The sequence below is a fragment of the Phyllopteryx taeniolatus genome, chromosome 12, assembly GCF_024500385.1.
Source record: "Phyllopteryx taeniolatus isolate TA_2022b chromosome 12, UOR_Ptae_1.2, whole genome shotgun sequence".
Taxonomy (NCBI): Eukaryota; Metazoa; Chordata; class Actinopteri; order Syngnathiformes; family Syngnathidae; genus Phyllopteryx; species Phyllopteryx taeniolatus.
The window spans coordinates 16285548-16307693 of NC_084513.1; the positions used below are offsets into that span (position 1 = coordinate 16285548).

At 41.5% G+C, this 22146-nt stretch overlaps 1 protein-coding gene across 1 annotated transcript; it reads left to right on the forward strand.

The window, feature by feature from the left end:
* The first annotated feature begins 509 nt into the window (after nt 1-509).
* nxph2a (neurexophilin 2a) lies at nt 510-22146 on the forward strand. Its single transcript, XM_061793169.1, has 3 exons — nt 510-876; nt 966-1132; nt 17865-22146. The coding sequence occupies exons 2-3, from the start codon at nt 1088-1090 to the stop codon at nt 18606-18608; spliced, it is 789 nt and encodes a 262-aa protein (XP_061649153.1). The 5' UTR covers nt 510-876; nt 966-1087; the 3' UTR covers nt 18609-22146.

A 22146-nucleotide genomic window follows, 5' to 3' on the forward strand; every position in this document is an offset into this window, starting at 1 on the left:
TTGATGAGTTTTTTCACTGAATAGTTACTGAAACGTTATTTATTTATTTATTATTATTTTTGTAATATAACTTTCACTGGAGTCATAGTATTCTTAAGTAACAGTACTGTACTCTTACTTGAGTGCAACTTTTGGCTTCTCCACCCATCTCTGGTAACCACAAAAGGCACAGTATGAGCATCAGCCTCCAAAATGATCACAAGCGACCACATGGTGGCGCCAAAGTCACATGGCTTACACAACCCGCTTGTCAGGAGACCGAGTTCTACCTGTCGAGCGCAGCAGTTGACCCTCTCAATGGGGAGTCAACAGTGCCTTTGAATTCTGACACAGTTGTAGCCTGAATTCAATTAGTGGTGTCCCGATACAGCAATTAGACCTCTGTAGAAAATACAGTACGTCAAAATGCTGTGATTGTTCAATTTGTGTTATTCATGAGGCAAGGCAGGAAAGGGTTAAATCTCAGTCGACGTGTGTCGTCGTTCCCCCCCCCTACCCCCCGAACTCCCCTTAACAAAAGATGGTCACGGCGACGCGGAGCGGTACTGTGGGTGCAGTGCGGGACTGGTGCGTGTGGAGACGTGCGAGTGGATCGTGCTGAGTTGAGCGAGCGCACGGCGCGCGCACTGCGGGATACTTCACTTGACAGCCGTCTTGTATTCGAGCATTTGTCGGGATTAAGTAGCGGGGAAGGATCATTCCCACTCTGTGTTGGTTTGATGTCGAGTTTGGAGCGTTGTGTTAATTGAGTCATCCGGTTCATGTAGGTCTTGTTTGCAGCGACCACAGGATTTTGGACACTTTTGACCAAAGTGGATTGAAGCTGGATGACGCGAGATGCTTTTGCCAATTAAGTGACCAGTTACATTCAAAAAGGTAGGTCCAACTTCTTAACGTGTTCTGTTTAATTGAGGTTTAAATGCTAGACGTTATGTTGTGTCGGTTTTTGTTGTTCCCCTTTGCAGTTGACCACAGAGATGTTTGAGCGGCATATGCGTGTCTGCCCCAAATCTTCACATCTTCAAGAGGATTTAAACGTTGCTCTTCTTGAATAAACACTTCCCAACCACTTAAAAAGTCACTAAAGATGGGAGCTCTGCAAATATTCATCTTTTCTCTCCTCTTGCACCAGGTGAGACTTACTTTTTGTTATATCTGACATTTTTTTTTGCTTTGAGGCATGAGTTTTGCATATTTCCTGTAGTTATCAATTGACCTCAGAGCTGCAACATTGCCTATAATTCAATTTAGTATTATTTAAATGCATGGGCTGTGCTGGAAAACATTTTAACAGTCAGTAAATCACTTTTCTTCCATTAAGTAGTCATTGTGACGTTATCAAGAAACCCTCAATATGGTTATTATTCTTTTTCTAATTTTCGTGATTTTCATGTTTAAAGTGTTTTCTAGAATTAAAATGCATTCAAATGTATCTACTTTCGTATAACATCTTAATCAAACCCATAATTTATTGCTAGAACTATCATTCATTTATTAAGTGTTACGGTTTGTAATGAGTTTTTCAACAATATACATTACCTTATTATTCGGTCATATTTCCCAAGAATTGTGTATGTTAAGAAATATTTTAAAAAATGTATAGCGTTAGAGGTTGTGGCCAATCTTTTTTCAATTTAATATCATAGTTTTCCAGCAACTATGCATAATCAAATGCCATTGTTTGTTTACTAGTTTTGTGTTCTTTAAATGTTTATAATGTTGACAATGTTTAGAGTCTGTTCATTTATTTTGCAAAAAAAAAAAAACTGTCAGAATTGTTATTTATCTACCTTTATAGTTGTTAGTCATTGGAGTATTTCCATTTTGGGCTTCACATAACATCCGCCTTGGACATCCTGAAAATTTAGACTTTTAAGAAACCGCAGACTAGAATAGGTGCAAAATACAAAATCTTTAGAGCTCTAATTGTTACTTCTTGAAAAACTCCATTGTGGTTATCTGTTGCCATCATTTGTCCCCGTGAATGCTTCATATTTACTGGAGATTTCTTTTTCTAAAGCTCGTCTATTTTGATTGCAGTAATAAGCTCTCCAAGGAGATAGCCGAGTCTTACAAAAGTCTTTTTTTTCCCCCTCACATTTTTCCTGGAAGCCGCTGAGGTAGGTAGCTGATAACGATGTAGGCTTTATCAGGATTGTGTTGGTTTGAAGGGCCTGTTGGCGCGATGGCATCTGGACAGAAAATGCCATGCGTTTGAACAAGTTCTTCACATCGCTGCTCGGGGGTTCTTTAAACGCTGCCTTTAGGTGCGCAGATGTAGCTGCACCCATGTTTTAAGTCGTCTGTCTATGAAAAGCCGTGCCTCTGGGGAAAGAGACAGACTTCTTCCCTGGAGTGGCTCTCTTCACATGCCTCAGTCGATGCAGACTCACCATTCTGACTGGAGACAGACAAGTTGGCCCTCATCAGTACACCCTTTAGCCTCTAAGGGCTGAAATATCCTGAAAACCCACTTCGTAACGCAAGGAAAGGGCACCCCAAGGATGTGTTTGGGTGTGGCATGCTAGTCTGTAGATTTCAGCATTGCTTGTGTCTCCTGACTGTTCACCGTGACACACTAAGAGTTTTGGTTTCACCCGCCCTCACAGAAACACTCAGAATCTGAGTCAAAGTGTGAAAACATAACCCCGGTCGCGACATCTGTGCTCTACGCCCGGGGACAAATAAGCGGGTCAGTGCCATCCTGGGAGAATCCATTCTTCCCCGTGACATCTGCTGCAGTTATCCCCCGTGCAGCGACAGCAGAACAATGTACATACAACATACTGGGAAGCCGGGCTCTCATCCGTCTTCCGTCCGCCTGCCCTGCCTTTATTGCACCGATTGCATGCAGGCAAGAGGGCGTCTTTAGCGGGGATGACATTGACGAAGTCCATTAAGGCTTTTGTCTCTTACGGCTCCTTGGTAATATTATGTCACAACAAAGCGTAGGTTCTGGTGGCCAAGAAGATCCGTGTTCTGCCTCCACAGACGTGTGACAAATTCAGGAGACAAAAGCTGAGCTGTTTACTCGCGAGCGTCTCTGGAGCGACTCGCTTGGAGTTCATCCGCAACTTTGATGTGCGCCGATTTCACGGATTACGTGTCATTTCTCACGGGAGTTGGCTCCAATTTTACACCCTTGTTTATTTTGTTCCCCAAAAGTCTCAGAGACTCTGCAATTTTGTTCCGGTTCATTTTCGCGGCTGAGATTGTTGTAAGGCAGAGTTGGGCGTCAAGACGATGAGGCCTCTGTTCAAAGTCAAAAAGCTCTCTGGCAAGGACAGCAGCTTGATTCCATTCTTCATAACAAAACACAAATGCTACACATAGTCCCTCCCTTAGGATGCTATGACCCCTTTCCCCTTCCCCGTGCTCAATTAGCTTTTATTATATTATTTATATATTGTGTATTTAACGGCAGCTAACACTAAGAAGTGTAATAAAAATGTACAGTGCGGGGGATTAGGAGCGGTTCTTTAATCTTACGCTTGTGATAATACCGCATGGGCTGATTGATTAGTTTTTCAGGAAGCTTATGTCAGAAAAACCTAATCCGTCTTTGGATTGTGCCAGCCTTGTAAGGTTTTCTGTGGCGCCATTTTATCATGCCGCCGAATTACAGCGCTGCCAGGCTGTGATAAGGTCCTCGTCTCTTTTACAGACCGCACCACCCTACCCCGGCGTCCACCCCCACCCCACCCCTCGACTCCTTGCCTTCCCGATGGACAATAAGAAATGTGTTTATATCCTTCACATCCCTGCTCCGCCGGGTCTTCACATCAACCTCTCTCAGGATTTGGTTTGTAAGAAAGCGAGAGAGAGGGGAAAAAAAAGAAGCGGTACTCAAGTTTTGGGTTTTTGAAAGCTGAGCACAGCAATCGCTTGTAGAGGGAGCAGAATATGAGATGGAAAAGGCAAGCAGGCCAGTGGAATCTCTGTGGATGTGATTAAGCATGGATTTGTGGCATTAAAGGGCCTAGCTTGCGTGCATGCGGCGCCTTCCAGGAATCATTTGGGAACTTTGCACGGTACTGATGTGAATCTTTGCTCATATTGGGGTCACAAGCTTTCGGACACAGGGCCCGACTGAATAATCCCTCCTAAACAATATTGTATGTGGCATTTACAGTCCTCGGCCTGACTGTTGTCTCCCACATCCACAGCAAAGGTTGTCATCGCCGCAGGTTGAAACCCTCAAAGCCGCTACGGCTTGTATTGACTGTTTCGAGCCGCGCAACCCATTTCTTTTCCAATCATCCGGCGTAATTGTGTGTGGTGGCGATCAATTCATGATAAAGGTCTTAAAATGAAGAGAAGGCAGTTGAAAGTGATTGATAGGTGTGACAAAGTTGCCCTTTGCACTGACAGTAACGTTCGCTGGGGCGGCTGGATGGATTAAAGACTTGAGTCAAACAATTAGGAGCAGTATGATTGGTCTTGTGATGTGAATGTGCGAGGGGGAAGTGATGTGCTGAGCCCTGCTTTAGAAGTACTTCACACTCTCCGCTCTGCTGGATCCATTATGTTTAGTATGATGTTGAGTTTCCTGATCTTGGTCCACAGCTATGAATTTTTATGACAGCCCGCGGCAACGTTAGATTCCAGCTTCAGCTATCTTACAGCATCGTCATTACCACTCTGCAGGATCAGGACCATTACGGCGCCCTCGGATGCACATCGTCACTGGGAACTAGGCGACTAAATGCATTTCACTACTGTGGCGCGCAACATAAGAAAATGTAGATAGTAGTGTACACTGAAGCGTCATGTTCTCAAACCAACTTAGCAGAAAAAAAGTACAAAAAGTTATAGCGCTGTGTTGTGCTCGAACTGGATTATTTTCCAGCAACATGATACTTCACGCTCCACAAAGACTAATAGAGCAGGCATGCTATGCTAAATGTGTTGTAAATTACATAATTTCTCAGCAATTAGCGTATAAGATTGTAAAATACCTGAAATGTGCCAATATTAAGAAGGCAAAATCATATTTTCAACCCTAATTCATTCAAATAGAAATGCATGGTCATACATGCCCATAGGGCAGTGCTCCAATTTCACTTAATTCGACTGAAAATTATTTATTCATTACAAATATATCTTTGTTCATCTATCTATACCTGCAATGTATAGTGACAGGCAAAAAAATGAAATGCTCTTCTATTTGACTACAGAAGGTACAATAACCGTGTTGCCATTTTGAGACATTCTTGTTTGGTGGTGTGTGGACATTGAATCTCGAAGGAAAAATGTCATAACTCTATTAGAGAACATCCTTTTACCCATACTGAATTATTAAAAAAGTGGGCGCGTTTTCACCAGTTGTCTGGATTATAAGTAATGACATGCGTGCATAATTTTATGAATAATATCTAGCCGTCCAGACAAAAGAGTTTGTAACACTTCCCTACACCCCAGAATACACCACACTGTGGCATCCAAAGTTTTTAATTAATATTCGACTGAAGCAGGCATAGCCACCGCATGTCAAAGTTTTGAAAAATGATCGCCTTCTTTAATTAAAGCTGTGGAACTTTCCTGTAAAAGACAGGTGTGACAGCTTTACAATAAGTACAATAAATCTCCTTTCTGATTACGCTCACTTTTGCTTTTCTTTCGTCTGTGCTCTGAGCTTTGAGGCCTTGCTTTCTTTCTTCCAGCTTGTCATTTCCAGACCTCGCAAAGAGCCGTCAGCTCCCCTCCGTCTCTGTTTATGGCTTGTGAAGTGCTTGTCTTCAGAGTCCCCGCGAGGAAAAAGGAAGCCACGTTTTAACTTGCCCGTGTTTCTTCTTCAAAGGGAACGGCTTCTGTGAAATCAACTGCGGCACAATATGTATCACTACAGAAGCAATTGCTCTGTCAAAATTCACTTACTGCCCTCATGGGCGAATCAACCCCAAAAGTATTTGTAATAAAAAGTCCATATCTGTTGTGGCAAGGACTTAGAGAGAAGGAGACACCAAACTGAAATTAGCACACTCTAACAAAAAAAGGTCACTGAAACAAACTACAAAGGAACCATTGGATTCTTTTTAGAATGAAACTTTTTAAGTATTAGTGGTGGATTTCTACAAGTTGATCTATGATGGTGTACAAAGTCAAATGTGTTTTAAAGTGGTCTAGAGGATGATAATATGTTTCAAGGTGGTATTACCTCCTTGAATCCCTCAGACTGTGTGAGATGTGTTGCAGGTGTCAGGAGCTTGCACAGGACTTGGCGCTTTGACCGTGTAAGGGGATTAAAATGAAAGTGATGATGCGTTGAAAGGTAACGCCTGTCGAAAATGTGAAGTGTTTATGGCTCGGCTGCTGTCACATGTGGCAGGTGTTGAGATAACGCGAGTATCCGCCTTACCTGAAGACTTCTGTCCAAGAAGTGAACACTTTCTTAACACCCAGCATCATGGCTGCAATTAAATCCCCCACACTGAAACATAAGATGTTTTGCTACCCAAGGTGCCCTAGGAGAGATGTTATATGGCGCCGCCTCCATTGGTGATTTACATAGCTTACAAAGGAAATCAAACAGCATTGTTTTTACGATTGTTTTTAATTTACAAAATAACGTCACCCAGTTTAAAATATATATATTTTGAATTCAAGTATTATGTTCTAAAATAAAAAAATGAAAAACCAAATGGATACATGTTGTCTAAGATGCATGTAAAATAGACAATGTATTTTTTTCCTGATATGCGTATTAGATTAGTTACAACTTTAGTCATTACAGCAAAATGTTGCTTAGCAGATGCAAAGTAGTAGTCAAATGCTATTGATTGAATTGATTCAAAATTAATTGGGCATTGCTTTACATTTGAATCTATGTTAGCATTTTCATTTTAGGAGTTAATAGTAATAACTCGTATACAGGTTGTTATATTGAAGATCATTTTTTCCCCTCCCCCCGATTTCGTGGCACCTCTGGAGGCCACGGCGCCCTTAGCAAGCCGGCTCTGTCACCGTTATAGGGGGGGAAATAAAATGAGAATGTTCAGCTTTATTCATTATAATAATCTCACTACTGTGGAAACTCCAAGGTTATTCTGTGACACTTTGTTTGGATTTCTTAAAAAAATTTGCCATTGGTAATAATACAAATTGAAGCAGAGCCTAGCTTTTTCAATAATAAAACCTGTTTTTCTATTTTTATTAGAAGATCAGTGTCAGTTCACATGTGTGACTGCACATGTCAAGCTTTTTCAGGTACTACACAAGAAATGTACGTTAGCGTTTGTCTTGCCTACTTCCTCAAATGTTCTCACATTTTCTTAAAGACACCCAAGGAGAGCAAACAATGGATAGTGAGAAGGACAGTTTCAATAAAATCATATTGAAGAGAGAGAGAAGGCAGTGGCAATCGTTAGGCCTTTTTTAGGGGAGCTTCAGACCCCCTAAAATGTTCTTAAGCCCCCCTAAATGATTTTTTTTTTTTGTAATACAGTATGCATGCACAGACAGACCACAGCCCAACACCATTCCGATTCAGGTGTTTATATGGAGCATTTTTATTTGGTTTGCTTTCCTAACCTGATTCTAATCAGCATACAAAGCTCCTAGTAACCCAGCTAGTGTTGCAGTCATTCACATGTCCAGTAGCAATTTTGTTTTAGGGGCAAATAGCCCATTGCCCCGCTTGGTCCAGCACATATGGCTGTGGTAACTTTTTCCTACCAAGAAGTTATTCAGTTGCAGAATTCATTTGTAAGAGAAAACTTATGGGCCATTGGTAGTGTGATGGTTCACATGCTGCTGGCGTGGCTTCAATTCCCACTCGGTTTCAACCCAAGTCCGCCGGGATAGACTCCAGCTTCTGTGAAGTTGTTGAGCAGTGTAGAAAATGGATAGATGGTGTTTGTCTGTCTTTTCCTGACTGTGTTCTCTACCTCAGTTACTCTTGGGAACATTATAGTGAGTATTTCTGTTTTCTTCATGGAGTTTTACAGCATAATTACAGTCGTTCAAACGACTACTGTGGCGCATCTAAGCGCCAACACAATCCTTACCAGTCAACCTGTGATTTGTTCAGATTTTAATACTACTTATTTCATGGGATATTTAAATTGTTTATCAACCATAAACAGTCATACTGTAGAAAAAGCTCAACCACTGCAATTAGTAAAATGTAGAAACAACTGAGTCACACCTTAATATGAGTCATGTCAAACGTGTGTCAATAAGTTGCTAACTAGTGTCAAATGTGACACTTTGATAAAAAGGATCTTTGTAGTGACGCTGGAGTCTTTCAGTACTTCCCTGAATGTCCACCAATTACTTTTCTTACCAGCAGTGTATATTATTATTCGACTCTTATCATGTTCATCCTCTCTTAAAATGTCTTGTTGATGATGGTCTTTCTTTTGGACTTGTTGCAAAAATTTGAACAAAAAAAAGCTAAACGCACACAGAGAATCAATAATTTGATTTAAGATCTTGTGCGATATCCCCTCGTCTTGCTGGATGTTTTCCCCCAAAGTTAGGTTGAATTCCAAATAGTTCCACTGTATTTGTTGTCGTTTTGTCTATCGCTGGCTTTGAAATAACACATCAGACTGAGAGCGAGTGCTGTAGCCGATGTATTTGGCTGGTGCTGCATCATTTTTCTCATTTAAAAATGCCCCCCCCCCCCCCCCCCCCATCCTATCAGGAGGTGGAAGAAAGATACAAGTTGTGGTGGCAAAAAGCAGACACTATGACATGACTAATATGTCACCTGATATTATCCACGCTTGCGAAAGCAGCGCTTCATGCCGTAATTCATGCAAATTGTAGCACGCGAGCCGCTCTGTGACATAATGAATAGCCAGGTAGTGTTTTATAATAACTGTCTTTGAAAAAGCTGGCTAGGAAATCTGCCGCAACCGACTATATTTCATATGAGAGGTGTCTTTCAGTGTTAAAACATCTAAAGCATTAGTTCATGCTGACTTTGGCACCTGCATCATGTATCTGCAAAAAATAGAAGAAGAAGAATAGAAGAATCCCTTCATGTTTAGTGTTCAGAAAATACATACACATCTATTCACTAATTTTCAACTGTATGCTTTAAATGTCACTCGTTCTATCAATGGACAGCTCCCCACCATCTAAACAACTTGACCCCCATCTTGACATGATCCCCAGTTGCTCGTTATGTTTCCTGGCAATGTGATCCATCTTTTTCAGGTCAACTCATCTGTCCACTTGAAAAGTGGTGAAGTACCACACTCTGGAGAGACAGAACAAATGATACCATGGGATTATGTGACCAAAAACATTAGCATCACTTCTCTTTGAGCTCGTTAGCCACTCCTTTTCCTTTTCTTCACTTAGAATGTATAATAGCCACAGATGGAGTTAGCTACAAACACACAAAGGCGCAGCATTTATTTATTTAATGGTTGCCTATGCTCCACAAGATGCAACAGTCTCCACTGCAGAGACAATTGAGCTTGTTAACGTTTATAAACAATCAACTATTTCCCGGCAACATTAGCATCATTGCAAGGGGAGCAAAAACCACAGAAGATTCTGCGACAACGTACTCCACAAAAATAGTGGACACGCCGCAGTTATGGTTTGGGGTAAATAATGTCACAAAAATGCTATATTTTGCCTTTTCAAAAGTAGGAGGTAAATACTGTACGTGTATGCAGTGTTTCCCCGCTTACTGTATTTGCGATTCGCTATTCATGGATTCACTGATGTGCGAGTTCACCTATTGGCAGATTTTTGGAGGAACATATCTGCTGAAAAACTCATTTGCTTTTTCATGCTCAGGCGAAAGCCCTGGTACCAAAGAACTATGTTCAAGTGAGAGGAGGAGTTTAATTTAGCCAGGCCATATCCCTTTCTAATAGAAAAGTAGTGCTTTGCTGCCATCTTGTGGCATCTCTTGGCAAATATAAACCTTTTTTTCGGGTGGGTGTCAATTTTTCACTGTCCCCCTTCACCTGTGACTCAGTAGAGCAGGAACACTGCATCAGCAATGGACATAGTGGCCGCTTGTCATTAGCTGAGCCATAACACCAACAATGAAAATGAAATATTAAAATAAAAATATTTCAAAATACAGTATATCATTTGTAATGTATTGTAGGGTATGTACATTTATTTTGAAATGAGCAAGGTAAATAGTATATAGTTAATGATTGGGAAAGTTCTTATGTTTATATCTGTTGTCTGATTTTGTGACAGTATTTCTGTCCTGGCGGGACGCCCAGATATTTACACATCCACCATTCGCCACTGAATGGACATTTGACTTCCTTAATCCGAGAATCAGGTCTAGTTTATTATTAAATGGCAGAAAATAATATGGAAAGTGTCTGTAGCTTAACTTCCTGTAGGTGTTGTTATCTTGTTGATGATGTTGAGACTGAATCATCAACACCGCTGTTGGTTGCAGCAAAGTAACGCCATGCATTTTTCCCCGAATTGCTTGAAGATACAATTAATCAACAATCAATTCCACATGATAGACTGAATTTCATCACTATCCCCATCCCTAATGCATGTTTACTATCAGCTACAGTAATTCAGCTTCATATTTTATGTTAAATATGTTTTTTTTTTAAATCTGTTGAATGAAACATTGTCAAGTTTTGGAAAGAGGATGTGGAAGAGTTATGTGCAGGAGGTGTCAGACATTTTTATACAAGTCGCCGTAGGGAAAGAAGATCAGCCTTGTTCAGATGTCAGACTTGGGGAGACCATGACCCAGATGCATTTGAGTTCGTTACAGAGCTGCTTGCACAAGTTACCTGAGGTCTTAAGTACCTGACACAATGGGCGGACGATGGTCCCTTAGCCGAGCTCAGGCAGCGTAACTGCGAGTGAATACGACATTGATCTCGGCTTGTGTCCTTTTGCTGCTGGTGCATGTATAGTCTTTTACTGCATTTGTGTTGGCTTTATTCTTGCTTAATGTTTTGTTGGATATATTTGTAGAAAAAACAAATATATTGTTAGTGCATCTAAACCTTTGAACTAGTGTCACATAATGATCATAAAAAATATTGTTGATTCCAATAATAAAAGTTAGAATGTCAGGAGGAAATGCTGAATTCACACGCGCACACACCCTAATGGTGGCATTGTGTGATGAGTATGGGGCGTCCAGTGCGGGTGATCTGTAGCGATCCAGCGCAGCACTGAAGCACCTGCCATGCATCTCCCGGGACACAACTCAGATTAAAAGTGATGGCTTTGGTGCGTGAGGCTGTTCCAGTGATCAGAGCGCCAATCATTCTTCTTGTCTCTCGCGCCGGGCTGCCTAAGTACCTCCAGGGCTTTCTCTCCTCGAACTGGCTCTGGATGTGAATCATTACAAATGATATGCCCTGGAACATAAGAAAGAAGATGGCTTGGGAAGGATGCGCCAATGGGGATTCTGGGCTCACAATGGTTTTAACTTCAGAGGGGCGATTTAGTCGTGTTGGTTGTAAAAGAATGGCGTCAGTCAAAGTCCATCCCAATCTTACGTGGAGATGCTACATCCTTGATACGGCATGTTTTAAAAGTGCAAATTTATCAGTAGTGGTTTTCACTTCAGTACATAGAAAAGCATCAAGCTAATTGAGCTTCAGATGTAGAAAAAGAGCAGACAAATGAATTACAACACCAAAGTGAGGTCAATTTGCACAGATAAATCCATGAAGATGAGCGGCGTGCATCATTGGAAGTGCTCTTCTTGCGCCGATGAGCAGGTTAATTGCCCATTTTGTTTATCCTCACAAACACACCTGAAACCAATCCAATCCTCCCCCGATGCAGATTCTGTTAACTAAAAAACAACAACTAAGCAGCAGTGGATCGTGTTAGCTCAGAGATGCAGTAAGTTTGAAAATGAAGACGTAGCAAGCGCTCAACACTGCCCGCAAAAAATGAGAAAAGCCGCTTTCAGATCACAAGTGGCAGCCTTGTCAACCGTGTTAACTTGAAAGAGATTCCATCATCGCCATCAAAATTCCGCTGTAGCCTCGCCTGCGGCACACACCCCGTCACAGCTCAGCTCAAAGGCATTTCAACGGCATCTTTTCAGAAGATCCAGATGTCGGTGGCTTCTTAATAACCTTCTGGAGCCTAGTTGTGGTCACTGGAGCAATTACCTTTATGTCAGGCCCTAAAAGATACGCCTACCCACGGGACAAGCAGCCAGTCGGTTCCGTAGCGCTTATTGCGTATGGATGTCGAGGCTGACCTATCCTGGGTGTGCGCCAGGGCGCTGTCAGAATTCAAGTTCCAGCAGAAACTCTGCACAATATTGATCTGCACACAGAGATGTAACACACAGAATACATGTGTCTGGAGGGATACAACCTTCACACGGGATATTCATACTGTACTTGAATTGATAAAGTCTTGAAAAGTGTTGACTAATGTGCATTTTACCTGCACATTCATACAGTATGTCTTCTTCACTGCACGCTCACAGCAAAAGCACATGTACAGAACAACGTCTTGCCATTATATCTGCTCTCAGTGGCGGTTTCTGGCATGTGCAATATGTGCGGCCGCCCTGTGTAGGACTTGTCGGAGAGATGCATGGCGATGCACTGTCTCTCTAGTGCAAGTGTAAAAGAGAAAATGTGAAACTTGGGCCTGGTTACATCTTGTAATCATGGATAAGCTCTAATATAATGTTAAGCTGATTTTGCATCAGTAAGGTTCCCTTCATTGATTTTGTTTTTTTCGCTTGTGCAATGCAAGATTTGTTTTTGTTATTTATTATTGTTGCTGTTTTCTTCATTGTTAAAAGTTAATCATATTTTAAAGAAAACATAAGGTCCACTGCAGTGTGTTTTTCATTAGTGTGTGTGTTTGTGTGTGTCTGGGTGGTGGAGGGTGTGGGGGGATTCAAAAGGGGTTATCGCACAGGTGCCAGTCAAGCTAGAACCGCCACTGTTTACAATACTATAATATACGATACTATCAGTGCTTTGGGTAAAATGAGCTGAAAACTTTATTTATGAAAGCAAATCAGTGTCTTAACATAATATTTTACTATTTAAACAATCCATTTTTAAATATTGCACTTTTTTTGTGCAGAATCCTATGAAACTAAAATAAATAATCATTTTAAAAAGTAACATTAACAAATGTATATATTTAGTAGATTCATTACATTAACTCACCTGATCATGTCGTACAAAAATATATTGTTTGAATTGGAACTTTAATTGATAACACAGATGATAATAAATAAGTTCCAGCCATTGATCATCTATCTTTTTTTTTTTTTAGCTATAAAGCGACGCTTTTAAATTAGCATTAAAAACATATACATACAAAAAATGTATGGTACTTCTTATTGTGTCACAGTCTCTATACACAGGCAGACGTTACACACCAACTAAGATGCAGACAATCATAACGGAATTAAAATATCATTAGCCTATTAGCATAATTGCCTGAGTCATTTTTTATGTCATGATTCCAGAAAACGAGAGAGACAACAAATTCAACAAACAACAAGAGTCCTCAATTCAATCTGTGCAGATTTACCATGACATGGATGACTAAGAAACTACACAGACATAAAAAACACATTTCTTATAAAGCACATTAGTAGTTTTTAATGATACTGTGACTGTAAGTGGGAAAACAACTTGGGCAATTATCCTATTTAGCTAACAATATACTGTACACAATAATGCTGGCAGTGTATTAATTATAGCACGTCCTAGAGTCTTGCGTGCCTCCATAAGCACCGCTACACGTGTCTGTGGTTGTTGATATATGATGTGTAATTATTTGTTAGTCACGACTGAGGTAGCTCAGGAGTGTTAATTATGCATGATTATATTGAATGAGCGTGCCAGGCCCAGTCAAACTTGTCGTGTGTGTCGCACGTATTGACACTCGTCTTTGCCTGGCGCTGTTCAAACGAGATCTGCTCTTCTCAAGCTCCATGAGGCTGCACTTATTACCATTAAAATGTCTCATTTCAAGTCGCCCTGAAAGGCCTCGAGCGCAGCAGCAGAGATTAAGAAATCTTAATTAAGCTTTTTGTAGATTCTCCTTCATAAGACCTTGCCTCATATTTTCATTGTTTTGTTGTTTTTTTCCCCCTCTCTCATGGCTGAGTTTCTAAGACATCACTTGTGCCTAAATGAACAAGGAGTGTGTGTGTGTGTGCGTGCGCGCGTGCGCTTGTGTGTGTGTGTGTTGTCACAGAGTGACAGCGAGAGAGCGGCAAGGTGAAGCTTACGCGTCAGTGAAGGATTTCAGGTTCTCCGTGCTTCATCAGTGTCGGGGCGTTGAAGTAGATATGTCCTCTCCTCATCCCCTTGTTGCCACTGCAATTTCCCCAGTTGCTCATCATACTTAAACTTTTCTCATTTGCATTATAAACATCTCAAGCAAAGCTCAGCTGAGACAGAGAGAGAGAGAGAGAGGACATTTAGTTACCCCAATGGAGCTCTTTCGACAGGACAGACAACATCTCGTGGAAATACTGTACTTAAGACACAACAAAGTAGTTTTAGTAGTGCTGAATTGTATACTGTACGTAATACACGTTCGGGTGCCTGATATTTCTGAGAGTCCAAACTTTAGCCACGGCTCTTAATATGATGTAGTGTAGTTTTAACACCATTGCAAACCACAATAATACCCACAATGTTGTTAAATTGATACTTCTCTGACTGTGTCAACCCAAAACTAAATGTGCAAGTGATCATAATGTTTTGGCTTGTCATAGTGTGTATATGTAAGAAGAAAGCCAATCAAATCGTTGGAAATTATTGCTGACCTCATTATTATCAGCTGATTGCTTTGGCGAAAAAAAAGAGTCTGACCTTAACAGTCTTTTATTTCTCAATAATGTCCAAGAATGTACAGTATATTATTATTATTATCGTTATTTTTATTAGTACTAAAGTACATCAAATCTGCATTTTAAAATTCAAGATCCAGGAAGGTTTCTTGTCAATTTTACAGTTATGTACCAGACATTCAGAGAATTAAAAACAAAAGGAGATAAAGGGTAAAGTAGAAGAGCTATAAAAAAAATATATATCTGTATTTTACTGAAAACAAAAGTAAAAATATAAAAGTGATAGTGTTGAGTGGGACTAAGCAACAAATATAAAACAATACAATTATTGTGTGATTGAGGTAGATAAGACATCAAGGCATTTATAATGCATTTTTTGAAGACGGTTTTCAACGCACACAAGGACAACGTACAATTAAACTGTAAAATCAAGGTGAAAAACTAACACGAGAAACACCAATGTAACAAAACAAGACAATGGCATTGTTGAGAGGATCATATGAAGCACATATGACAGTCATGTTGGAAAGTGGCTGGTATGTGATTGGTTGGTACAGTACATTCTAGTTTATCAACTGGATGCCCAGTAGGAGAATCGGTCTTCTATAACCATGCATTATGAGTAATCTATGTAAAGGCAGAATTTTAGATATATGGAAGTTCATTAGATTGTGCAGGTGATCATTCTTAAGTCAATTTTGTTTAGTTTATTATTAGTAGTACTGTATATTATTAGTATAATCTTGAGAGGTGTGGCAAAAGTTCTCAAATTCTGTACTTAAGTAGAATGTACACAGAGCTGCCTCGCCCATTTGGCGAAGGACGCTGTGGCCTCTGGGTGGCGCCACAAAACTGGAGGGGGTGGGGGGGAATCATCTTAAAAGGATAATATGCAAAGTTCAAACTGCTAGCAATATTTGAATGTAGCCTCATTTAAGTACCCACCCCCAAACTGGCCCAACTTCAATTAGTCCAGGGTGGACCCCACCTCTCGCACCAAAGTCAGTTGGGATAGGCTCCAGCACACTCGTGACCCTAATAATAATAATATATAGCCAACTAATATTACTACAAATGATAATGCTATATAACCCATCGTATAGCATGGAACTGAAAGGTTTTATGTAACTCCAGCAGACAGACCTAGTTTGTGAGTTCAGTCCACGTGCGCTTCACTTAGGCTTACAGCAAAATGGTAATTACTCTGGAAGTAGCGCACAGCAGCTCAGCAACATCTGCTTCTTGCAGTGATCCCCGCAACCGGGCCCGGGGAAAGCCAGCGCTAATTACTAATAAAACTAGCTAAGCTTATTGCGGTGAATTATTAACGCTTTATCTGAAGTGGACCAGGAATCGCTCCTGAGGCTAAACAGCTTTGAGGCACAAGGAGGATCACAGTTCATTGCTGCAGCTGGATTAGCACTTAGCACGTACTTAACCATATGATAAGCCTGTTTTATTGTTGGCCACCATTACAAGTCAAGGTTCAAGGAACGCAACATCAAAGAATTGCAGTGCTGGTTTGAGACCAAGTGCCATGTTAAGTTGAGAAGATTTTACTTGTCTTATCTACTTGAAGGAGGGAGTGATGTACTATATATCATCACTGCAGTCATTCGGTCGTAGCAGCCCAATGCTGAAGATAGCACATCTTTCTGTTTTTTGGGGGGGAAAGTGCATCCGGGACGAGTGGGACAGCCTACGGCAACACAGCAAACCAAAAACTACTGCTACTGCATGCTTGTACTATAACATCGCGGTGACAGAGATGCTGGTTCACAACATGGCATCCATAAATCACGTGGTATGGTTTAAACCAATGAGAGAGCATGTGGTCCGTTCAAAGAGTGTCCAGACTTTCTTTTTATCCGACTTTGACTACAGATGTTGTTGCTGTGGCTCTGCACGCACGTCCCAATGTACAATAATTACACTTTATAAAACCTGTTTATTTTTTACATTCACTTTTATTGTTTCGGATTACTCATGACATTTTAATTCATTTCATTGGGGTATTTTGATTTCATATGCAATAATTTTGTCGACTTGTTAATTTTGCTTCCTGTATTTGAAAAGAGATACAGTGATGCCTTGAAATGCAAGTTTAATTCATTCCGAGACAACGCTTGTAACTCAAAACATTTGTATCCCAACTCATCTTTCCCCACTGAAATGATGGAAATGCAATTAATCCATTCCAGTCCCCCCAACTAAACAAAAATGTGTGTTTGTTTTTTTAAATATGGAAAAATAGAGTACTTTTTAGTACTAAATTGTACTAAAAAACAAAGCGTAATGACATAATTAAATAGAACATAAAGGATTTAAAAGTTTTTGCTTTATGATTTAATGCTGCAATTCAATTCGTTGTGCTGCTCCTTCTGGTAGGGCCTCCTTGGCCACCAGGAGGCATTTTAATAGCCATGCAGACACAAACGAAGAAGAACTTCTACTACTACTGTGACTTAGTAAGATGCTGTAATGTTAGTCATTTTTTCATAGAGGATAAAGAATGTGTGCCTGTGAGCAATGTTATATTATCTGTCTACAGCTGTTGCCTCATCATTTGTGTTAAAATATTCGTTGCTTATAAAACCGCGACTGTCCATGCTTACTATTAGCATGTCAATCGCATTTTGCATTATATTTTAGCATTAAGCTACCCTTCCATGTTTAAGGCAACGTTGTTTTGTGTAATTCTCTTTCTTTTATGTTTAGTTTGACAGTAAACCTGTGACGTGAGTTGAATTGAGTTCACTGCCACCATACAGCGCTCGTATCTCAAGTTTGCGCTCACAGGTCAAAGCAAAATATCGTCTCATATGGCTCATATGTCGAAAAACTCATTAGTCAGGTGGCTCGTATCTCAAGGCACCTTTGTACGGGTAAATTGTTCCGAACTTGGCTACCTGCAGGCTACGAAACAGATTAAGCTCATATGTCAAGGTCCCACGAGGGCTCGAACGATGAACCGCGATATTGTGGGGGGAACACTTTTGCATGCTTTTGGGTCCGTGTAGCAGTGAATTTGTTTGCAGGCGAAAATGAATGTCACATTTACATAATTGTTGATTTGTGCCATTTGTGTGTTGCGTTTTCTCTAAAGGCCGCATGCAGCAAAGTACGCGGGGGAGCCACAGAGCTCGTGGAGTGGGGGGACGGCACGCACAAACAGACGTCTCCCACGGGCGCCAGTCCTCGGATCCTCAACCCCTTGCGTTTGTTCGCCAGGGCCTCCCCAGGGTTCAAGAGCAACGTGAGGGAAATGTCCTATATACAGAACATGGAGGACTTCTGGGACTGGTTATCTAACCAGACAGATGTTCAGGATCCGCAGGCCAGAACTAAACGCAGGCCCATCGTCAAGACCGGAAAGTTCAAAAAGATGTTCGGGTGGGGCGACTTCCATTCCAACATCAAGACGGTCAAACTCAACCTGCTGATTACAGGCAAGATCGTGGACCACGGCAACGGCACATTTAGCGTTTACTTCCGCCACAACTCCACGGGCCTGGGCAACGTGTCGGTGAGTCTGGTGCCGCCCTCCAAGGTGGTGGAGTTCGAGGTGGCCCAGCAGTCTACGCTGGAGACCAAAGACACCAAGTCCTTCAACTGCCGCATCGAGTACGAGAAGACGGACCGTAACAAGAAGACGGCGCTGTGCAGTTTCGACCCGTCCAAGGTTTGCTATCAGGAGCAGACGCAGAGTCACGTGTCCTGGCTCTGCTCCAAGCCCTTCAAGGTCATATGCATTTACATCGCCTTCTACAGCGTGGACTATAAACTGGTGCAGAAGGTCTGCCCTGACTACAACTACCACAGTGACACGCCGTATTCCTCCACGGGATGATGTGGCTCACCTGTGTGTGTGTGTGTGTGTGTGTGTGTGTGTGCGCATGTGTGTCAGTGGGTGTGTGCGCCTGGGTGTGTGTATACTGTATGTGTGTGTGCGTGTGTGTGTGTGTGTGTGTGTGTCATGTGACCTTCAAATCATGCTTACGTCAACGTTTAAGCCCGGGGTGTCCACACTTTGTCCTCTTAGGCCCACATACAGAAGAATAGACACCTGCAAGGGCCACTTTGATATTCTTCCATTTTATTTCATTAAACACACTAAAACCAATCGGTCAAGCAATTATATATTTTTTATGTATTGCAGTTATTTTGAGAAGCGGCTGTTTCACAGCAGGCTTTTGCTGACTGTTAAGTGAATTCAAAGATTTGTTTCTAAATGGATTATACATATTTGAAGATAATTGGTGAAAACATGTTTCAAGACTGAACTATATTGTGCTGAAGTGTAGAGCTATAGCGTTAAACTGTTTTTAACAATCTCAGCTGTCTGTCTGGATTTTTGGGGTGTGGCTATAATGGCGCCCAGTCACTCACGTCAGCGTCCAGGATGAATCCTCCCTCCCCAACTATATAAGAACTTGAGCAATTTTGGTCTCATCAGTGGTTTTCCAGCGAGGTACTGACAGGAGAAACCAAATGTTTACACACACTATGTAAAAAGACACATGCTTTTTTTTTTTTTTTTTTTTTTTTTTTCTTGCTGTCTGACATTTTGTAGAAATACCCAAGCAACATCTCAAGACATCAGCCAGGAAGTTAAAGCCTGGGCTGAAATGGTTCTTCCCAAAGCATACTGCCAAACTGCTAACAAAGTGGCTTCTTCATAAGGTCAATGTTTTGGAGTGGCCATCGCACAGCCCCGATCTCAATCCTATTGAAAATTTATGGACAGACCTGAAAAGGCATGTGCGAGCAAGGCGGCCTACAAACTCCTCCTCAGATGCCAGAATTTACAGAGCAACTCGGTGTAGGTATTAAAATTCCCGAGTGAAAAAGTGAAGGCCACGACAAACCTGCCGCGTGTCCGCCAGCCGAGAGAAGCCTGTTAGCTAGTAAGCTAGTTGGTCGCCTCTCATCGCGACATGGAAAGCCCTACGACGACTTTTTTCTCCCCCCACAATTTTCACACCCCTCTTAAAAACACAGAAAATTAATAGTGTTGCAGGCCCTGTCAAATTTAGTCTATACCGCAGGTTGCTAAAAAATGCATGGCAGGCCATAGTTTGGACACCCCTGCACTTCCTCCTACTTCACACACCTAAATTCCTGAGCAGGAATTCATGAGGGGACATTTAGAGGTGTAACTACAAAAACTTCAACATGTTCTCAAGTGAATTGAAGCCGTTTCTAGCAAGCAGTTGCATTCACTTCAGATTGTTTATGTCCATCCATCCATTTCCTGTGCTGCTCCTAGTTATATGTTTGATTTCCATAGCACTTTTCACAGAAAGGACTCACAAATACAGAATCAAATATGATGACTTATCCTCACTCCTTTGTGCATATCCCTACAGATGTATTTTGCTATTCAAAGTGAAATGTAATGGGTTTTGCTCCGACCTACCAATCAGGATGGAAAAATGTTGATGTTGTCATTCTTGAGGATTAATATCTCACGAGTGAATCATCTCAACACCTTTACTGTAATTGATAAGAACACCGTTCACCATTTCTACCCCTTTAACACTCACGTCTTCGAGATCAAAAATGTCACTTGTGTTACTCTCCGCTTTATCTCTGCGGCATCCTCCTCGACTGACACTGACAGCAGCGCTACTGCAACTGGCAAGAGCGTCTTGCTCTTGCTGTTGTCAGTCACGCACATTCCGTGTTAATGTGAAAAATGTTGAAACTTTTGGTAGCCTCCTCTTCTCCGCTCCACTGGGATAGGTCAGCTTCATTTTCCTCACATTGGCGCATCTTCTCGAATCAAGTCTGCACATGCATAGTCAGAAGAGGGAATAGTCTTTTCATGAGAAGGGTGGGGGCAGCACTCAAATGATCATATGTTTCCAAGTTCGAGAATTAAAACTTAAACAATACTTCCTTTAAGTCGTAGTAAACAGTCTTTTGGAGACGTTTAGGGACCCTTGCAAATCTAAACGCTTCCCTGTGTTTGCTGAATGGTAACTCTGCCTCTTTGTCCAGGGACTTGGTATTAAGAGGATGACTTGGGATCCAGAGCTAGGCTCTCACTGTACACCCCTCAGCCCCTGGCCTAGCACATTGTAAAGCAATGCTAATTAGGATGCTGTCCAGATGTTGTGCTGAAGGCGAGGCCACAGGCGGTTGGAGGTGCGTACATTGTAAACGATTCCCTCACCTCAAACTCTCACGCATGCAATGAGAAAACGAGGAAGATTTATTCTACAAGGGCTTATTATTTTAGATTTTTAGTTTGATATATGGATGTTAAGGCACAAAGGAGTTGTGAATAATAGACCCTCTCTGACAACAGGTTTTCAGTCCCTCTCTTTTATTAGGGCGTTCATTGATGATGAGGCTAATATTAAGTGTTGCTGACAAAAGGAGCCCATCGAGAAGAAGCAAAGGACAGGAATCATTAATCATTTGCATATGTCACTCGGCCCGCTCTCTGAACGTCTAATTGTGCTCTCTTTCTTCACCACCACCATTACGGTTTTTTGTCAGATGAATGTGAAGGCATCGTGCTGCAGTCACTGATGGTGTAGTGGTACACTCGCCTGTCTTTGGTGCGGGCAGCGTGGGTTCAGTTCCCTCTCAGTGACGGTGTGAATGTGAGCGCGAATGCTTGTCCGTGTCTATATGTGCCCTGCGACTGACTGGCGACCGGTTCAGGGTATAGTCCGCCTTTCGCCCGAAGTCAGCTGGGATAGGCTCCAGCGTCCCGCGACCCTAACCAGGATAAGCGCTGTTGAAAATGGATGGATGTATGGCAAGTGTGAGTGCAATCAGCAACATTAGACTGTCCTGTTAACTGCCTTCATTTCATTTACACTAAATGTGAGGGGGAAAAAATATGTAACCGAAATGATGAGGAGGGCATCAATCTGGACATTTGCACACATGCACAACTGTACATTAGGCCTACTTGACCCCCCCCCCCCCTCCCCCTTTTTTAAATTTTATTTCATCAACGTCTAACATCTAACCTGTTCTCATAGTGAAGTGTGTCATGTGCTTTAACTGTTAAAACAGTGAAAGGTCGTACGTAAAACTATTTGCTTTGTCTGTATTTCATGTAATTCTCCCATCAGATGTAGAGTGAATGAGCCTTGCAGGAGGACGCTTGTATCATAAGAAAAGAACACAATCTGTTTTTTTAGTTTATCCAGTGTAAATGCTGTGTATTAACGTAAACGAAACCCTACGGCTTCACACTTGAAGTCAGTCAGTTTTAAAGAGAAATCCTGTAAGTGGACTGTTCCTTCTTAATTCTGGTGTTTGTATAACATGTAGATAAATGTCCAATGTATTTATTTGAGTTCCTGATTGCTTTTTTTTTTCTTCTCAAGTTTGTTCCGAAGGAACGCAGTGCTGTGTATAGTCTA